At 35.5% G+C, this 21,990-nt stretch overlaps 1 protein-coding gene across 1 annotated transcript; it reads right to left on the minus strand.

Annotated features, from left to right (window-relative positions):
- Positions 1-9,297: 9,297 nt before the first annotated feature.
- On the minus strand, positions 9,298-11,351 carry LOC115983415. The gene is made up of 4 exons (XM_031106084.1): positions 10,862-11,351; positions 10,331-10,468; positions 9,988-10,137; positions 9,298-9,624 (listed from the first exon to the last, which is right to left on the minus strand). Exons 1-4 carry the CDS (start codon positions 11,294-11,296, stop codon positions 9,550-9,552), a joined length of 798 nt encoding a protein of 265 aa, XP_030961944.1. The 5' UTR covers positions 11,297-11,351; the 3' UTR covers positions 9,298-9,549.
- Between the last annotated feature and the right edge of the window lie 10,639 nt (positions 11,352-21,990).

Here is a 21,990-nt window from a genome sequence, read left to right on the forward strand (position 1 = left end):
CACCTGCCCCTGCTCCCTCTCGACATGCAGCCCCATCGAAAAACATCATCCATGGTGGCATTTCTTCAATGTAAAACACATCTTCATTCGGGAAATCATCGGAGAACTCCCAATCAGATGGAACTGGGTGATCAGCTAAAAAATCTGCCAATGCTTGACCTTTGACAGCTTTTTGTGGAATGTATGCAAGGTCATATTGTTGTAGCAAGACTGCCCATCGAGCTATACGACCCGAAACTACTGGCCTGGAGAGGACATATTTGATCGGATCCGCCTTTGCTATCAAACGGACTGTATATGCTTGCATGTAGTGCTCCAGTTTGTCTATGGCAAAGAAAAGAGCGAGGCACATCTTTTCGATAGGAGAATAATTTAGTTCAACCCCATTGAGAGTTCGACTTAGATAATAAAGGGCTCTTTCTTTCCCCTCTTTATTTTCCTGCGCCATAAGAGCACCTAGAGACTTTTCTTGGGCCGCAATATACAGCACCAAAGGCTTTCCTAGGATAGGAGCAACTAAAACTGGAGGATTAAGTAAGTACCTTTTGATGAGCGCAAAAGCATTGCTACAAGCCTCATCCCATTCAAAGTGCACATCCTTTTTCATCAATCTATTGAAAGGTTGACATCGATCGGCCAAATTCGAGATAAATCGTCGTATGTAGGCCAGTTTTCCTTGCAAGCCTCTAAGTTCTCGTAGATTCTTGGGTTCTGGCATATTCTGGATAGCTTCAATTTTGGACTGGTCAATTTCAATACCGCGGTGCCTCACAATGAAACCAAGAAATTTTCCAGATGTTACGCCAAAAGCGCATTTGCGGGGGTTCATTTTAAGCTGATACTTTCTCAGTCGGGTGAACACAGATCGTAGATCTGCCAGATGGTCTTCCCTCTTTTTTGTTTTAACCACCAGATCATCGACATAACACTCCACGTATTTATGAAGTACATTATCAAAGATCTTCTGCATGGCCCGCTGATAAGTAGCACCAGTATTCTTTAGTCCAAAAGGCATTACTTTGTAACAGTAGATTCCCTTAGGAGTACGGAAAGCTGTAAGCTGCTCATCCTTAGGATTCATTCGAATTAGGTTGTAACCCGAAGATCCATCCATGAAAGATAAAGCTTCATTACCAGTAGTGGCATCAACCATGACCTCAGTGATGGGTAATGGAAAATCATCCTTGGGACATGCATTGTTCAAATCACGAAAGTCAACGCACACTCGGATTTGTCCATTCTTCTTTTTGACAGGGACGATGTTAGCGATCCATTCCGGGTACTGCACTTCACGAATGAAGCCTGCTTCAATGAGCTTATTGACCTCGGTTTCTATTTGAGGGATAAGCTCTGGCCGAAAGCGTCTTTGAGCTTGTTTGACTGGGCGCACGCCCCTCTTTACTGCCAAATGGTGTAAGCCCAGGCATTTCCTTGTAAGTCCAAGCGAACACATCTTTGTACTCTACTAGGAGCTTGAGGTATCCTTCTTCTTCTTCAGGGGTGAGAAGTGCACTGATGAAAGTTGGCCGGGGTTCTTCAGTAGTTCCTAAATTGATCTCTTTAAGTTCATCAACTGTAGCTTTTCCTCCATCTTCCAAGGCTGGAGGAGCTTCATCGACCTCTTCATTGGTTGCTTCAGCGTCTGACAATGTACCCTCTTCTATTGTAATATGAAACGAGGATGATACCTCTTCAATTTCCTCATCATGGATGGGTAACTGACTTGTATGTACAATCGTTCGTCTTTTGACTTTGAGTGATCCTTCAGTGTTGATCTCCAAGGTAAAGTTACGTTTCATGCGTGAAGGAATGCTACTGCGAATCTCATCATTGGCTTTCTTCTCCCCTTGAACGTCAAAGTTTATTGAACTTTGAGAATGACTATCAATAGGCCTTTTCGTTGCCCCCAGTCGATCAAAGACTGATTTACAAGCAAGAGTGTCCCGATTTGGTGTTAAACAAGTTGTATTTAACCTGTCGAACACTGTGATTCGTGATGACGAAGCCTCGATGCGATCAAACACTGAGACATGGGATGAAGAATGGTCTTTTCTTTGATTTGAACTTTCGCCGACCTCCACCGTTATGTATTGGGAACTCGAAGGATCGCTTCTTTTCTTGATCCATATCTAAGCTGGTTGTTCGGGAGTATAACCTAATCCGGTCTTTGGGATATGAATTTCATGCCCTTCAAGCCGCATTTTCCTTTGTGTTTTGCTAAGGCCATGCATCTTTTCTCCGGTGGCTTCTGGAATTAGCTTCCCTAAGTCTTCTTGTTTTGAGAAATCATAGCCTGCTTTGGCTAATAGCCTATATGCCTTTAGGTCGAACCATTCTTTCGTCCGCTCACTTGGTAGAATACCATGCTCTATCGGACTTTGCGAAGACCTCACGAATCCATTTAACGGCTTCGAGGGCAAAGGGTTTGTGGATGAAGTTAAAGGCATGACATGATTTTCTTTCAATATGGCTACATCCTCCATCGTGAGCTTTACAGGTCTCCCCATGTCTTTTGTAAGTTGAAGGCATTCCGCGAATGGTGATTCTCCATTCTTGCGATGTGATACTGGTATATACCGGAGGAAGGGTTCTGGGCCTTTCTTTGGGGAAGAAATGTCCTTTTTGGCGATGAATTTAACATGCTCCTTTTCATCCTGTTTACTTTTCATAGACGGGATCTCAACTGGAAGAACCTCGCTAGAAATGTCTTCTTTTGCATAAAATTTTGCATCAGCAAAATGAGCTTCGGTTTCTGCAAAAGGCTTTAAATCGGCATCGACCTTTTTTATTCCATTTTGAAAGAACTTGAAGCATTGATGCAAGGTTGATGGCACTATTCCATTTTCATGGATCCAAGGACGTCCTAACAACATGTTGTAGGTCGTCTTAGCGTCAATGACGTGGAACAAGACGTTGCTTTTCAATTCTCCAATGGATTTCTAGGTGGATCAGTCCGATTGCACGTTGTCCTCCTTGATTAAAACCTTGGATGACCAAACGACTGTGTGATAATTCTTCCATAGTAAAACCTAGTCGTTTCATGGTCATTTTTGGAAGTATGTTAACGACTGAACCTCCATCAACTAGGATACGCTCGATCCTTTGTTCACGAGCATAACCAGAGACATAGAGTGGGCGATTGTGGGGCTTAGAGCCTAACAATAGATCCTCATCAGTGAAAGTCAAGTCTGGAGAGCATGCGTAACATCCCTGTGTTTGTTGAAGCGTATTGGTATGAGGGGCGTATATCTCTAGCTCCTCAAGAGCTCAGGTGAGCACTTCTTTTGGTGATGTGGAGGATTGCAAGGGTTCAACTTCATCGACCTGAGATTGGAGTTCCTCCAAAGATGACAAGGTCTCTTTTGGATCATCATGGTCAACGTCCTCCTTTTCGTCCTGGATTTCGCAACGAGAAATTGTGTGGACGGCCTCGGCTGAGTCATTTTGAAAGAATTTTCTGGGGAAGAATTCTTCCAATGTGATGAGCTTTCGAGACTTTTGGGTTTGTGCTGAATCTTCATATACTTTTGTTCCCAGTCTCCCTTGCCTCTTATAACTCATTCTTTTTGACCAAGGTTGAATCTGCTTTTGTGCTCTTTTGGACTCTTGGGTGATCAAATGAAGAGGGAATGCCCGTTTCTTCTTCCATCTCTTGCGAACAACCATTGTCCAGCCTTCTTCCTCATCCATCATTGACCTTTTATCATCATTTGAATTATAATGAGGTGTTTTTTGTGAGAGCTGAACTTGAACTGGTTTTAGAGAACCAAATTGGATGAGCGTGGTATTTTCCCCTTGCTTAGTATTTGGAGACAAGGAACTAGGTAACCCACAAGAAAATGTGACCAGGTTTGACTGAGCAACATCATTAAAATCCAAGTCGATTTTTCTTTCCTTGGCTAGCTTCATGATGAGTTCTTTGAGAACAAAGCATTTTTGGATTGGATGACTTATGATGCGATGATACCTACAATAGTTCGGGTCATCAACTTTTCTCATCTCTTCCGGTCGTTTGCATTCTGGCAATTCAATTAATTTCAACTTGAGCAGTTGTTCTAGCATTTCAGGCATATCGGCGTCTAGAAAAGGATAGACCTTTTGTTCCCATTCCTTAAGTGATGAGCGACGCGTCTTACGTTGTTGACCTCCTTCAGGCCTCTTTTCATTGGCCTTCACATTTTTTGTTGAAATTTTGATTGGGGCAGGATTGACATTCATTGAGTCTTTGATATTACTTTTTGCATTCCTGTCATTTTTCCTTATTTCCCGTCTTTCTTTTCTTTCTTCAGGTACGGGAGGTTTCGTATTTCCATGGCTGGAAATACTTAATTCCATGTCATGCGCACGAGTTGCCAACTCTTCAAATGTTCGAGGCTTTACTCCTTGAAGGATGTAAAGAAGTCTCCAATGCATGCCTTGGATGCACATCTCTATAGCAGATATTTCAGTAAGTCTATCCTTGCAGTCTAGACTCAAAAAACGCCACCGGTTGATATGATCAACGACGGGCTCATCCTTCCACTGTTTAGTATTGGTAAGCTCCATCATGCTTACTGTGCGTCGTGTGCTGTAGAATCGGTTAAGAAACTCCCTTTCAAGTTGTTCCCAGCTATCGATTGATTCAGGCTCTAAGTCTGTATACCAATCAAAGGCATTCCCCTTTAGTGAACGGACAAACTGCTTTACAAAGAGGCCTCCTTGAGTTCCTGCATTCTCGCAAGTTTCTACAAAGTGAGCAATGTGTTGCTTAGGGTTTCCTTTGCCATCAAATTGCAAGAACTTGGGAGGTTGATACCCATTTGGCATTCTCATGTTATCAATGCGCTTTGTATAGGGTTTGGAATATATGAGAGAACTTGTGGAAGAACCTCCATATTGTGCTCGAATGGTATTTGTAATCATATCCTGCAGTTGTTGGACAGATATTGAGGCCATTGAGGTGGAATGTCCATGTTGAGAAGTGCCTTCACCTCCTTTTCCTTTATCACCCTTGGCGTTTTCTCCTTTGAAGGTAAAACCAGGTGGCTACTCAGGGCCAAGACTTGATTCACCCGAATCTTGTACCTCCAGCTTGTTCATTAGGGTTGCAATTTTGACGTCTTCTTCTTCAAGTGCCTTTGTGAGAAGGATGACCCTTTGTTCCATTTCAGCCATCTTTTCTTCCATGGTAAAGGTGTTAGTCATCATTACTGGCATAACCTCTATAGATGATGGAGAAAATGATGAAACAGGATGAGTTAGAGGTGCTTCACTCCTTAAGTTTCTCATCACGGGTGAAGAGTTGATAGAAAAGGTCTTTTTTGGGGATGATTCATTACTGGTCTCCAAATCTTTCGAGGCAGATGAATCTTCAGTGGTAGCTTTCCTATTTGCAAGAAAGTCCAAAGAGATGACAGCAGGAGATTGGTTTTCTTGGGTTGGTTGAGGTTGGAGTCGATCAAAAGCTTTGGATCGACTACGAGTGATTGGGCCGACATACTCATTAGCACTGAAATCATCAACCACTGATTTTTGGACATTCTTGCTAAAGGCCATTGAAGCTAGTAGCAAAATGATGTCGAACTTCTTTTCTTTTGAAGGAGAAAGAGATGAGAGGCAGAGAGGTCCCACCAGGCGTGCCAGAATTTGTAAGTGACTAAATTTCTAGTTTGAAATAAATCAAACAAGTAAAATAGTTTCACAAATGCGAATTTATATTGATGATTGTGTGATACAATTCTCTGGAATTACAAAAGAGTGATCCTCTGATTCGATCTCCTTGCAAAACTTATTGATTAGATTTATGGTAATGTGGATTTGACTTGAACACAAAATATCCTTCAATTTGGTTGAGGGATGGATCGAAGATTACTGAAACGGAATTACAATGAATCTCTGGCTATGAGCTTGTTTAGAAATCCTTTGTTCTTCGCGTTCTTCGGGTTCTTCGTGCGTTCTTCATCTTCGAAGGTTTGTGGTGGAAGTTCTTCGGGGCTTTAGAGGCTTGAATCCGTTGAGCTTCAATGATTTGTGATTTGTTGATGTTTTCGGACACTTTTGGCTTGATTCCCGTGAACTTTAGGATCTAGGCAGATGATCTGGATGATTCTGCTTCGAATGTTCTTCGATTTTGGGGTTGAAGTTCTTGAAGTTCTTGAAGGCTTTTGAGGCTTGATCTTCGTAGAGCTTTTTCACTTCTGAATTCTGGTCCTCTTAAATGTCTTAGGAAGGCTTCTATTTATAGGAGTTTTGGGGTGGGTGAGCGACACGTGGCGGAACTTTATTGGTGACACATGTCACAGCCTAATTGGTTCGCTTGTGTCATTGCTTACACGTGCTGGACCGCTTGAGTCATCGCTTACACGAGCGAGGCTGCTTGAGTCATCGCTTACACATACGAGGCTGCTTGAGTCATCGCTTACACATGCGCTGATGCGTGATTGGTTCTTGCATGACATTTGGCAAATTTCTATTGGCTTCTGAATAGTGATAGCAAAACCTAGCAGCAATACATGGTGCTCTGTAATTGACTGTATTTTGTGGACTTGATAATGTGACGTGTCAGCTTGTGATAGGTCGGGAATTTTCCCTTTCTACAGCCTGGACTTAAAAGTCGCAACTTTACATTAGCGTCATATCCCCACTTTAGCTTCTGATGATAATAGGCCATATGGATCATCGTTTTTTCCCTTTTTTCCTCAGCTAAGTCTAGACTTCTCCCCAGTAACTCGTCATTGTTTTCTGGGGTAAAAGTGCTAGACATCAATGTGGGGAAGCTGTTCTCGATTGTTTTCTAGTGGCCCAATCCTTATTGGTCAAGTCTTGGTCCAAAAAGTCCCACACAATGAATTTTTGTAGAGTATGGGCTAAAGAACTTGGTTTTAGTTAACTTAAACGATTTGTTGCATGGGTTAAGAAAATACAGAAAGAAGAACGAAAAAGATGGACGTGAAGAGAGATCCCTCTTAAATGGTCAGGCTCGAAACTTCATTCCTAGGCATATATTAATACAATAAAATTTCTCTTCTGTGTTCCTCCTCTCCTCTTTCTTCCGTCCCCTCCTCTTGGGGGACTTTTACATATTATATAGGCCCTCTCCTATCATCTGGGTTTTACACTTGTTGATCATCCAAACCCCTACTTGAGCACCTATCCCATCAGACACCCATATCAATTCTTTGTGAGTTGCAGTGGCCAAGGTAGCACTGTTCAGGGGTCTTCTCTTCATTAATGCGGCCAGGAGAGTAGTTGTGATGCATTTAATGTGGTGGTGGCAACCTTTGCTGAGATATTTTGAGTTTCCTTCTTTTTTACATATTTGGGGGATGGGCTACAGTGGCTTGGACGCACCTTTGATCTAGATTTTGCTGTGTCCGAGGAGGAATTACTTCTCGGACATGTTCTCCTTGCCCCAGTGGGCCTAAATAAGGATTGTCTGGGTCACGATGTCTCCTCGGAAGAACTGGTCCTCGAACGGGCTTAGGGCCCAGCCAACTTATTATTCTGAGCCGGTCCCCACAAAAATGTATAGAATGAAACTCAATGATGATATTTCATACAATAATATTCATCTATTATCACATTCATAGTGAATTCTTAAAATTTTCATTTGCAATATAAATTACTAAGTTATCTACCAAAGTGAATAAAAAAACCTCCAATGAAACCAATGAAGTCTTCAAATTATGGACCAAAACTTTAAGTGCATTATTGAAATTGAAAAAAAAAATTTAATTAATTTTATAATTACTAGGATTGTTACTTTGTTAGTCAACTATTTTTTGTTACGGCATTGTTTAAGAACTTAGAATTTTTGGGGGGATGGGAGGCAATTCCTAATTATTTTATGAACACTTAAAAATAAATAATAAATAAATAAATAAAACTCAATTAATATATACACTATAAACAAAATTTTTTAAAAATTTTTTTTTTGGATGACTATTTCAGTTTTTCTTCATTTGTTTCTTGGTTCAATCTTCATGTCTTCAATGATATCACTTGTTTTGATTTCTCAACACACTTCATGATATTCTAAACACATCTTAGATCTACCCAATTACAATTAAAGTGCATTTTGTCAAATGATATATCAATACATAATAAATATGACCCTAACATGCTCCTATATGAAACCTATAATAGCGGTTGTTTTCTATTGCAATAACTAATTTATAATAAGGTGTAAGAATGGGAGTACTAGTGGTTTTTATTTTTATTTTATAGTAGTGTTCTATAGAAATGTTGCTAAAGAATCTCTAGTAGCAACTTAGAAAACCGCAGTTAAAAATAATTTATGCATAAGGGAAAGGTATACTAGCATTTTTAATTTTTCTAGCGACGGTATACAAAACTATTGGTAAATAATCTATAGTAGCAATTACATAATCGCTAATATAAATAATTAATTCCAAAAGAAAGGTATCAATGAGTGTACTAGCAGTTTTTAAATATTTTCTATATATTCTCGCAATGCATATATTAAAAACATGGGTTTTTCGCAACAATTTGCACAAACAGGCTCTAAGTTGTGAATATACCATTCAAGGCCAACACAATATCTTAACTCGAAAGATCAAAAACCCTTTGTGATGGCACCTTATATACTGACAATTAGTTGGTCATCTAATATACCTTACGATCTCTCGTTGACATGTCTCATATGCAATTCACACTGTCAATTTATTTTAATAATCTATTATAATTTTTTATTTTTTATTAAAATTTATTTTATGTAAAGTGGTGAAATTCGGTTCTATACTTTCGCCACTTTACATAAAATAATTTTTGCTGTTCTATTTTTACTTACTATTTTATTATTGAATTTCAATTATACTATTAATTCACATATGATTTTTCATTAAACTATATACCGCATGAGCATATTATTAGTAAAAAGAAAATTTCTATCAACCTCTCATGAAAATTGAATTGCCCCAAATATGTTGTCATTCAAGTAAAATTTATTGTGCAAATCACAAGACTGGGACCATCACCTCTCAAATTTAAATTTCAATGAATCAGTGGCATTGTTTGAAGTGGAGGCTATTAATTAGTTTGAATTTCCTCTTTCCCTTCTTAAAAATAAAAAGATCCAAGAATTCCTTTCTAGATTATGAATTTACACTTGCTGAAATGTAAAATACAGTGGCTGAACTGGCGAATATCCATGAGATCAAATCCTTAACATATCTAATTGGTTTGTTAAATGAGACTTCAAGTCATCTCAACTCTCAAAGGAATTTTAGAGTGATGCCTTTGATAAATAAATGGCTAGCAATATTACACCAGGCCATGCATATAATTAGTGTATGCAACAACACAAAACCCGCCAAAGTTTACATGTGCTTATCTAAGCAATAAAGTGAAGGAGAAAGTAACATAAAATTAAGTGAACTTTTTACTGTGGAGCATTTAGCTGAAAGCAACCCAACTAGAAAGCGAATAATATTACAAAATCCCAACATTAATTTGCCTTGTTTTCGAAACAAGATAGAAAGTCATGCCCTGTTCAAACATCTCTACAATATTAGTTGTCAATTTTGGCATAAACTAGCTCCACCATGCATCTCACCCAGCAATATATGGTAAATACATTAAACTTGCCATAGCCTCTTGCAGCCACTCATCCTCATCAGTTTTTATCTGCAAAATTATACAAGAAATAACATGAATAAACATGTTTGCAAATTGATGAATTCAATAAGAAAATGGAAAAGTAAAGAAATACTGAAAAGGATTTTGTCATAGTTATTCTTATATACAAAGATTGTCCCGTCAACTTCTAAGTATATACTCTCTAATCTCTTCTATGTCTTTATCACCATCTAATATATATATAAAAGTATAAAACACATTAATCAAAGAAAGATTATATATAAAATATAAGATTTCCAATCATACAAGGAAACAAATACTCATTTTAAAGGGAATAAACTCTCATAAATACACATAGAATTCTTTGAAAAGTTGTGTATTATTATATATATAGAGAGAGAGAGAGATTACCTGCAAAGACTCACTACAGCAAAACTCCTGCTCCTTGTGAGGGTTGTCTTTCTTTTTCCTTATCATTTCTTCTTCACATAGTTCACTGTTCCTTGCAAATCGCCCACGAACTCTGACTCTCCTGTCAGCTAGGGTCTTGCGACATGCATACTGTATACAGTGGATTATGGAGTAAATGCACATGTAAGAGGTCAGACTATGAAATGAACAAAAACTATTCTACTGTGTCTCTCCAAAGCTACTTGAATGAGAGCAAGCGTGTGTGCGCGTATGCGTGTGCGTGTGCGTGTGCGTGTACCTGTCTACAGGTGTGTCTGAGAGAGAGAAAAAGAGAGATACAGACCTTGATGGTCTTATTGAAGTTCCTTTGGTTTCTCTTCTTCATATATCTTAGAATCCTTTCCTTCCTTTCTTCCTCAGAGTACCGACCAACTTTGATGTTAGACTCTTCAATCAGAGGTGGTTGATTACCTTGAATTCCCTGCAACAAAACACAACATTGAAATAAAATTAGTGCTAACATAATTAACATATAGCTAATCTAAATCATTTTTCCTCAAATAAGATGAAAATTTTCAAGCTCTAATTCTCTCGTCACATGGAAAGAGATTTTCTTAAATTGTTACAACTGCATCTAGAGCAATCTCAAACTAGCTTGTTCAGTAAATTAGCTTCTTTACCATTGGCTCAATAGTACGTATAGTTTATGCTATATTTAGAGAAACTAATAAAGTTCGGTTTTCTTTAGTTAATAAAGATATAAAAGAAGTTCCTTCACTCTCGATATATTTGCTTTGTTTTCAAATTTCTTATATATATATATATATATATATGCTTTTTTTTCCTACAACCCCAATCAATAATATAAGCTTACCCAATTTTCTCCAACAGCAGGATAAACAGGCTTAAGATCCTCCAAAAACCCACAACATTCATCTCCAAAGTCACACATAGTTTGTTGGTACCCGCTACCAAAGTTGCCAACTCCAGCCATAGCACACGAATCCATTTTGTAGTCAGGCAATGCCGGCATGGCTGCTAAGTTTGTCGACGATGTCCCGAGTAGCCCTGGAATTGATGGCATCCTATTGTCGGATACTGATGACACAATATGATCAATTGCACCATTATTATCAAATAATGGCACTAAACTTTCTTGACCAGTACTCCATATTGGACCAGTACCAAAAATTGTACCATGGCCAACACCACCACTACTCACACCTGCAGCCATAGTTGGTGTAGAAAACTGAGAAAGATTATCAGTAGCCCATGTGCAATCGGGGTAGAATTGAGGAATAGAAGCCATTGCAGAGGAAGAGAGAGGCTTGGAAGTGCTTGATTATAATGGTGTCTGATCTGGGTTTGGCTTTATGTGACACTGACCCTTTTTCTCTAAGCCTTGAACTTATATAGCAATGTGATAGTGCTCTGGCTCTTGGCCAAGTTGTTCTGCTGCCAGCTTGGACAACTGAATGACTCACTTTCTTTTTGGCATAATTAGCTTAAAACTAACTCATACGTCACTGTGTGTTAAGCTCTAACTAAGTGTTATAGAATGTTTTACTGTCTTATTAAGCTGTCACTATGTGTTAAGCTCTGTAAACGCGTAAACTTTGTAACAAAAATCAGTTCTTTAGGTTATCATTTGGTTAATTTTGATAAGCTAAAATTACTACCAATTTTTACTGCAAAAAGTGTTAGCTTAAAACTAACTCAACTGTCACTACTTTATGACTTATTTATAAATCACGTGAAAAAATTCTATACCACTTATTATAATTAACGTGATCAATATAGCCAATATCATTAATAATAAATAAATAAAAACTTGAACTTGTTATTTAGGAAATTTTATTTTAAAACTAACTCATCTGTCACTACATTTTTACCTACTGTACTTAGTTACAAATCACGTGAAAAAAAAAAAAAAATCTCTACCACTTATTTTAAAGATTTTAAAGTAGACTTTTTGCAGTTCTACTATTTAGTTGGCAAAAGTGTCACACCCTATTTAGAATGGTGTAACTATGGTAGCTAGATAATTGTTGGATAGTTTTCTTCTCACTAATTCAAGGTGGGTTGTTTTGATATATATCACATAAACAAAGCAAAACAGATAACCATTTTTAATCATCTAATATGATTCCCTTCTTTTCAAAATTGTCAAATAATTTTGAATGCTTTTGTACACCCAATTAATATAGCCATAATCATTTCAACAAGTGAGAAAAATGAATTATTATTATTACTATTACTACATACAGTCTTGGTTGTGCAAACTAGTTAAGGAAGATATATCATTTGGAACATAATTTTTATTGGACTCAAATTGTTCAGATATGATTCATACATGATGAAAATGCAGAATAGAAGAAAAAGGTGATGATAAAGGGAAATGGAGAGGGGTTCATGTGAATATTATTCTTATTTACTGTTTAAAGGCTAAAGCTGTGTACACCCATAAGTACTATATATAAAGATCTGACCTAGTCATGTAGACCAGGAATCTAACACATGGGCTTGTTAGATTATGCATCCACATATTTTCCCTTTTAATCTTCCCAATTTTCATAGCTTATATATAATATATATGCCATGCAAAATGACATTTGTTATCCTCGCTATAAATTGTGCATCACAGTCCTATGTTGACACGTGGCACCAAAATATTTGCCCTCGTATGGAGGATAGCTTTGCATGAAAAAAATAAATAAATAAATAAATAAATAATTGAACATATTCTCTGCGCTGTTGTTATTAATCAAAGGAAGGAAGATTCTTAATTCTGCATGCCCCGTAAATCAAAACTTCCATTTGGTACAAAATGTCATGTCTCTGTCTGTCCTTGTAAATGATAACATGTTAATTCTCTCTCTCTCTCTCAATCCTGGCTCAACTGTGCTTCCATTTAAGAGGAGGAAATTCAAGCTTAATTAGTTTGGCCTAGGAGTTTTTTTCTTTTCATTTTTTTCTTTTTTCCCTGGCCAGTTAACCCTAGAGTACAGTAAGTATATCTTAAAGCATTAAAAAGTGTATTTGTAAAAAATAAATAAAATAAAATATACCTAAAAAATGAATTCGTATAAATTGTACAGAAGTTTAATTAGTTGAAAAATAAGATCATTCAAGTCAGGACAATTAGTAGAAATCTCAAAACCTTCACCAGCATCTCAAGATCTCCATCAAATCTAACAGAGATCTCAAGATATCCATCAAATATCAAGCAAAGAATGGTGGCACGACAATGATCACAAAGGCAAGGCATTGAGCTCTACACTTCGAACAAGTCAGGTTCATTAGATTTCCATATGGAAAACCCGCCACTCGACCTTGATTAGGTTTCATTGATGCCACCCCAGCTAAACCAATTCTCAAAGCCAATGTTTTTCGGATGGGTGTCTTTGGGTCAATCGGGCTTGTTGAGTGCAAGTGTGGGTTGATGAATGCCATGATTAGGAGAAATTATAAAGTATTCTGGTGGACCATATTACTTGTCCATCATTCCATTAAAATACTTTTATTTGTTTAAAATTACTAAGTTAGTAATTAGTTTTTGTTTTAAAAAATAGCAATTTTAAATAGGTGGGAGCTTTTTAGTAAAATGGTGGACCACGTCACTTGTCCACCATGAGAACCTTATAATTTCTCCATAATTAGCTATTTCATGCTTTTGAACATATTCCTCTTTTTTTTTTCTTTTCTTTTTTTGTAAATACTATTTTGCCCCTAAATTTTACCAAAAATTTGTTTTTATCTCTAAACTTAAAAAGTCTGTTTTTCATCCCTATACTATTGAAAAATTCGATTTTCATCTTTAAACTATTAAAAATGTTTTACTTTATATCCTTAAACTTAAAATAAAAAATAAAAACTATTTTTATCCCTAAACTATTAAAAAAAATATATATATATATATATATATATACCTCTATTTTTGTCTCTAAACTATTAAAAAAACACTTTACAAAGTTAAAGGATGTGAAGAAAATTTAAGTTTAAAGACGGAAAAAATAAAATTTGTTAAAGTTTAAGAATAAAATACTATTACTTTTTTTTATGGGATAATGAGTGAGTCTTGGTCCTAAAGAGGGTGGGTGGGAGCGAGAAAATTTGAACCAATGGCCTCATTGATGCGTAATTCGGATTCCAACTAATTGCATTACTTTCAAAGATTACGAAATCACCCTTCTTACTGATTCAGAAGCTTCAATCGGAGGAATTAGAATAAAATGCTTTGTGACAAATCATTTTGACTATGATTAGCTAAGCTAAACCACTACTTTAGAGACACAAAGTGAATTACAATTGAAAAATTCCTTCTTACGGGTTTGCAAAGCCATATTGCTTGTGTGCTAGGTTCCCTCTTGAGGTGCCAAATAAATTATCAGAATATTAATTATGAAAACCTGTAATATACCTAGTTTACGACATTCGCATGCACGCCCAATTTAAAGTAAGACACTAATCCAAAGCTAATGGTAATGGTAATAGATAATAGATGATAATGATAATAATAAAGGTCATATGCGCTTTGTTTATAAGTAGCAGAACTAAGAGGTTCACTACTAGTACTTTTGTTTTTCTTTTTTGAATACTTTTTCTGCATTTGAATGGTATCTGGTTCAAAAAAAAAGATTTCTTACATTTGTCACGATATCTTTTGTTATCTCAAAAGATTCCTAATCTTACCAACTAAGTATCGTATACAAATCTGTCTCAAAAAAAGTATCGTATACAAATATATAAATTTGGAGAGCAACTTGGTAATGTAAATTGTCATGAAACTAATTACTGCTGAAAGGCAATGTATCTTAGAGGCTTGTGGCTCAAATGTTAACATTCTCTGTCTATTTGCCACAAAAAGCAAAGTAATAGATAGAGATAATGGAAGATTTTTCCAGACACAGTACATAGTATCAGGTGCCTGTGGTTATAGCCTTTCCATCCCATCATCCAACATAATAACCAGCCAGCCATCCTGACCCCCACTTGCGTGTCTCAAATATGGGCCTCCTAAAGTAAAGAATTTTCCTTGGTTTTCACTTGAAATTCATGTAAAAAGACAAACATTTACCCTGCCTTTTTGACCCTAAAGACATAGGTGTCATGGTTGATCAAATTCGAGCCCAGTTTTATAGTAACCTGCTGGGTTAGAGGTGGCATGGCAAGCTACCATCTAAATGGGTTATACAATTCGAATGTGGATTAGCCACATTCTTACTTAAACCAGCGGCTCAATTGTGACATATATTCTGTCAATGGCAAATTGCAAATTACACTCCTAAAATTTGTGAGTATTTGAATTCTACATTCTGAAATTTCAGAATTTAAATTTTACCTCCTAAAGTTTGAGGGTTTGGATTTTATACCCTAGCGTTTCAAAATTTGAAATTTATCCACTAAATTTTAGGGGTATTTGGATTTTACTCCTCAAAATTTGGAAGTATTTGGATTTTACACTCAGAAGTTTTTGAATTTGGGAGTATTATGTCCAAACACTCTCAAACTTTAAGGGATAAAATATAAATTCTGTAACGTCAAGATATAAAATCCAAACACCCCAAACTTTAGGAGGTAAAATCTAAATTCTAAAACTTTAGGATGTAAAATCTAAACACCTCCAAACTTTTTGCAATTTACTCTGTTATAAAAAAATTATTTTAAAAAAAAAAAAAAACTGTGATATATATATAATAGCATAAAAAAAAGAAGGGGGGGAGAGGGGGTGGGGTTGGGTGGGGAGTAACCATAACTTATTTCCGGTATATTCAAAACTACAGTTTTACATTTGCTTAGTTTATTTTTTACAAACCCATGTAAATAAACCCTCCCAATCCACAAACATTTTTTGCTCTTCCAATCCCCAAACATTTTTGTTTCGTAGAAATTCTAATGATATAGCCCACAGCCTGGCCAAATGGTCTCGCAAGCATAATATATTTGGTTCTTTTGATATAGGCTGATGCCCTCCCTTGTTTTGATACTATTATCAAGGTCGAGGTATGCATTCCTACTTCTTTATAGTTCTTCTATTCTATTTTCAATAATAAATTCTTCTTTCCCATAAAAAATAATTAAATAAATAAACTCTCCCAAAGGAGAACTTAATTTTTAAATTTAAAAATAAAAAAAATCCTTGTCTCCACACACACATATTTATAAAACATGTATTTATTTCAGGTGTAACAAACATGTTTTCATCAATCTATCTTTACATAACTGAAGAAAAATATTATCTTTCACCAAGTCACTATGTGATATCTGAATTATACATTGATCATAGTTAATATTCTCCAAACGTCTTAAATCAAGGATTTTTTTTAATTAATCTAGAGATTTCACAATTAGAGTATATAACAATTTGACAACTTTTAATTGATATAAATGATAAATTAGTTTTTTTAGAAGAAAATGATAAATTAGTTGACTGTGTGGTTGACATGAACAATGAATACCAACAAAAAAAAAAAAAGGTTGGAAAACCACGATTACTGCATGGAAGTTGTTTATAATAAGACTTGATAGCATATTATGGGCGACCGTTATCCTAATTCATGTGGGCTAATGGCTCTTACTGTAGGCTAGATTTTCGAGAGTATGTTATTAATTACTAGCTCCCACATTTAGGTTGAACAACCTCAAGCTTCATGAGCTAAAGTCTAGCTCAATTATTTTGAGTGTCTAAAATGATATGAGTAGATTATGAGGACTGTGTGTTGATTTTATTCATATCAACACAAATTTTAATTCATTTAAATAATAAAACATCATTTTTATATGCCTAAAGATTTACAACCCATTATTTTTAATATTAGAAAAAACATATAACAAAAGTAGAGACGTTAAAAAAGACTTGTGTCTCTTTCTTCCCAAACTCCAAGCCATGGAAAACTTAACGATAGAAGTTTTTACTATCTTTCTATTTTTCCATCCTCTCAACCAAACATACAAAAGGTCCGTTTGGGTAGTGCGACTACGTCCGCGTTTTCACTGTTTTGGGGTTTTTTTTTTTTTAAGTCCAGCGTATTATGCACTGTTCATTGGTTATGAACAGTGATTTTAGGCCAATGAACAATGCTGAACAGTAAAAAAACAAATTATTTTTTTTTATTATTTTCAGTTTTTAGTTTTGAACAAAATAACTGTATCCAAATACACACAAAGTAGAAAACAAAATCTTATCTGTTTAGTAGAAAAATAGAGGATTTCAAAACACGGCCCATCCAACCGCCATTAATATATATATATATATAAACACACACATACACTCTTATTTTTAAGGCTAACCCGCCATGTATCCGAATGGTAATGGCGTGATATTGGCACCAACTTACCCTCCTGAATTCACCTATGGAAATTCATGCACATACCATACCCAGTATCATAAATACAGAAATAAATAAATAAAATTTTAAGTCATTTGGCGATTAGGTTGAGGCAATTTGTACGAATTTTACTATTGCGCCTATTGCGTAGTGCCTACTTAAATGAATAAGTTCGAACATGAGGAGAAACCCAGCCCCAGATCATGGTCAAAAGTGTCAGGCTTGTGCATGGCCCGCTCAAGCTTCTATCTGTCTGGGGAGCCTTTATCACATGTTCTGGATCATGATAAATTTCATTCTAACGAGACAAATAAGACCCACAATTTTTGAGTTTATATGCATCTATACCAATTTTAAAATCCACTTGCTCAAGAACCCTAAAAGGTTACATATATTTATCAAACTTTTTTTTCGATCAATGAGATTTATGATTCGTATACTGTGGTGGCGTATTTATTTTTTAATTATATTACCACCGTTTAACTAGTGTAACATTTTATCTTACACAACTAAATAACTCTACATTAGATCAACTTTTGCAAACTTATATTAGATTACATCGTATTACCATTCCCTTTACAGCTCTAAATAACTTAAACATTTTGTTAATTTGATTAACAAAGTGAACCCATATTCAATTAATTGTATGTATGAACAGTTAGGTTTATGATTTTTTTATTTGTTATATATATATATATATATCTTATTTAGTCAGGGTAATTGATTCTCAAAAAAAAAAAAAAAAAAAAAGTCATGGTAATTGATACCAAACTTCTAATTAATTTGCATCAATCCTGGCATGTAATCCAACTATTTATTGAAGCAAAAAAAGAGTTGTTTTTGAATTTGTGTGTTAAATCTTAATTAAGTTTGCCAACTTTGTTTCTTTAATGACACTTGGGTTTAATTTACACTTAGTGTAACATTTTATCATACAAATCTAAAATTAATCTTCATTAGATCAACTTTGTGGCACACTTACCATTGGATTACATTGTATTGTAATCCCTTTACACCTCTAATTAATAACTAAAACATTATGTTTAATTAACAAAATGAACCCTAAACTTCTAATTAATTGTGCATTTCTTCCTTCTTTCTTTTTTAAGGAAAGACAAAGAGGATGAGGCCCATATATATAATGGAGTTTAGTCGAACATGAAATTCACATAAGTTAATTTAAGCCATTTTATGATAATTTGATAGGTGGAAGAGGAAAGATTTGAACCTAAAATGTCTCCATTAATAACATTAAGAAGTGTTAATTAGTTAAATTACAAAACTCTTAGAAGGTTTATGTCATTTTAAAAGGGAACAAAATTCATAGTATAATCGAATTAACATAATTCCCAATTGTTATACTGCATGAAAAAGTAAACAAAACCTTTTGTTTAACATAATCCTGGTAAGAGTAAATTACTCCCCAATCATCTAAGATTCTAACATAAATACATCTTTTATCTCTAAAACCCCGTCCCCAAATTATTCACAGTCCCCAACAAACTCATGTTGGTGCATGGTGTATGTTGCCTAGAAGTGAATCTATAGCCTGATTTTCAAGCATAAGATCGCTACAGCATTTTATTTTTATCTTTTCAAATTTTTGGGGTCTTAAGTCCCTACAGCACTTTTCACCATTCCATCATTTGCATATAAGAATTATTCGTGTTCCATAGTACACTTTTATTTTTCCTAGCAAGCTTAGATACTCTTTTGTTGATTTGTCAAACTTTTCGTGTACAAATACATTTTCTCTCTTGCATCTTAGGGTTGGAATTTCCTCCCTTGTCTAAACGCAATTAGAGAACTTTTCTTGTTCGCAATCTTTTTGAATGATTTGTTTAAGCAATGATACAGAATAATCAAAGGAGGCTCAACTTGCCAGGCCCAAAAAAATACAAATAAATAAATATCTACAAAGCTCTAACTGGGGCAGGTGGCCCAAAATCTATTTTCTATAACCTTTTTCTTTCACTGATACCACCCAAATAATTGTTATTAGAATATTCATAATCAATGCCGTTATTCACCGTTCAATTATATAAATAAATAAATATATATATATATATATATATATATATCTGAAAAATTTTACGTCGAACATTACCTTTCAATGCTTTCATGCATGCCACAAATGACAAAACAAAATTTCTATCCGACATAAACACTATAATTTTCTGCACGCCATAAACTCTTTATTCCCCTTATCTTTTTTTGCACAATTATTCCCTTTATCACAAAACTGTTTTACTCCTAAGAGCCATAAGAAAAATTGACTGGACGATTCTTCAAATTTGTTTTTATTGATATAATAGGAGTCTTAATAAAATGAGAGGGTATATGGTGTATCCGGTATATGTAATCACCCTCTTACATAGGGTGAGCCTTACACTTGTGAAATTCACCCTTATATAAGAAAATGGTTATATATACCAGATACACAATATCCTTTTTCCTAAAGAAGCCACATCCAAAGGAGTGAATTATATAAGTGCATCCACACGTTGACATGTGCTATTGTGAAAGCAAAATAACGTGTAGATCTAAGAGTATCGTTAGGGACAACTTTTTTCACAACTAAAAATGTCTATTGTGGACAAAACTCTTGTACCTCTCAATTAGCATCTCGAAGTGTTTCCAACCTAAACATCCATGATTCAAATCCTCTCATCTCCGACAATCAATTTATCAAAAAAAAAAAACAATGTCCATTATGATTGGAACATCACTTTCACCTAATTCACCATTTAGATCATTTTTATTATGCACAACAAATTATATCAATAATTATGAAAAATATTATCTCCGTAGACTTATTACAAATCTAAACAATGACACATCTATGAAAGAGTAGCATGCTAATAGCAAGGGTTTATTTATCAAAAATTCTAAGATCACATAAAAAAAATCATAACTTTTATCACAATTGCCCGTGTGACGGACTAAAGGTGGTTAATAAAAAATGATAGGTTCATATAAAAATAATAAGCAGACATTCATAACCTACCACGTAAGATGATTTTGGTAAGAATGGCAGTTTGGTAAGAATGGCAGTTTTTTACACCATACTAGAATTAGGCTTTATTTACACAGGACCTAAGAACTTGACACGCCTAGAGTTACTGTTTATTTATATAGGACGCGGGAACTTGACACGCCACCAAAGTCTTGTGCCTTTGTAAATAGTAAAGCATACCCAACATTGTAACAAAAAATGGGATAAATCATCCACGGCCCCACATATGCGACCATGGACTAGCTAGCATGTCAACTTGCATATCAATCAATTTCACATCTAATCGCAGAACGGCACAAAGGACAGACAAGCATATTAATTTCAAAGTGAGAACTTAATCCCAAGGTCTCTTCAAAGACAAGCATGTCAATTTCAGTGTAAACTTAATCCCCAAGGTCTCTTCAAAGACAAGCCTTTGCTTGCAAAGCATACTCCATTTTGTACAGCATGAAAGTCGAGACAATCATCCATAGCACAAAGCATCTGGCATACATAAACTAATGCAGAGTAAAATAAATATAGTATATAGATTTCTTTTGGTTGAGAAGAAAAATAAAAATATAACTTTATGAGAATTTACAAGTATGCCCTTATATAAAGAAGTTTTTTTTTCCTCTTATTTTTTTTTTTTTTTATGGTGCTTCAAGGTTTTACAAGAACATCAACCAAGCAATAGCGTATTTACATTAACAAATAAATTGCAAGAAACTTCCAATTTTTGATAAATTTGTTGTAATAACATGCGTAATGATATACATATGTTTAAATTTAATTTGGGTCAAGCTTGAACAGACTTTAGTTGGTTTTAATTAAATTCGGGTGAGGCCAAACTTGATCCATTCTTCTCTTTCTCCTTTCTCCTTTCAACTTTAATCTGGTTTCAATTTAATCATTTTGTCCAATCTCATTTTAGTTTTAGTATTTTTCAGTTTCCAAAACATTGTTTTGATGAACTTAACAATGTAAATTGAAATTGTACAGATGAACTAAAAAAGATTGAATTGAATCATGTCAAACTGAATCATCGCCCTCTCTCTCTCGACAATCGTCTCCCAGTTGCTAATCTCTCTGTTTTTGTCTTTCTTCCCTATTCCCTAAGTTGCCTTCTCTTTCTTCTCTCTTCATTTTCATCCCGTCTCTTCCACCATCTCATCTCCTTTCTTCCTTACCAACCATTTCCAAACCAACCCCCCCCCCCCCCTCCCCCAAAGTTTCTCACCACCACTTGACCTTCAAGACCAACTTTGTTGTCACAGATTACTAGAATTCCTATTCTTTGAGCCACGAAGCAAAAGTTACTGCTTGTGCTAGCAAACAAAGGTGAGGGTTTTGTTTAAAATGTGAGTTGGGGAGGGAGGTCAATCAAGAGCAACTGGTGGCACATGGGTGGAAAACACCTGACCACACCATTTTCTTTCCCCTCTTTTCTCCCCAACAAAACAACTGAAAAGGGCTCTCTCCCCTCAATTTTCCTTTCCCACATATCTATCCTACATTTCAGCCCAAACAACATAGCGTAAATGAAGCCGAAAAACAATAATGATAACAAAGACTATCACAACAACTACCTATCAAAAAAATAGGGCTCAGGGTTTCTGTTACAACATTGGCTGGAACAACAATCGCCATTCAACAAGTCCGGTAATAGGCAATATTTAT

The sequence above is a fragment of the Quercus lobata genome, chromosome 4 (genome assembly GCF_001633185.2).
Source record: "Quercus lobata isolate SW786 chromosome 4, ValleyOak3.0 Primary Assembly, whole genome shotgun sequence".
NCBI lineage: Eukaryota > Viridiplantae > Streptophyta > Magnoliopsida > Fagales > Fagaceae > Quercus > Quercus lobata.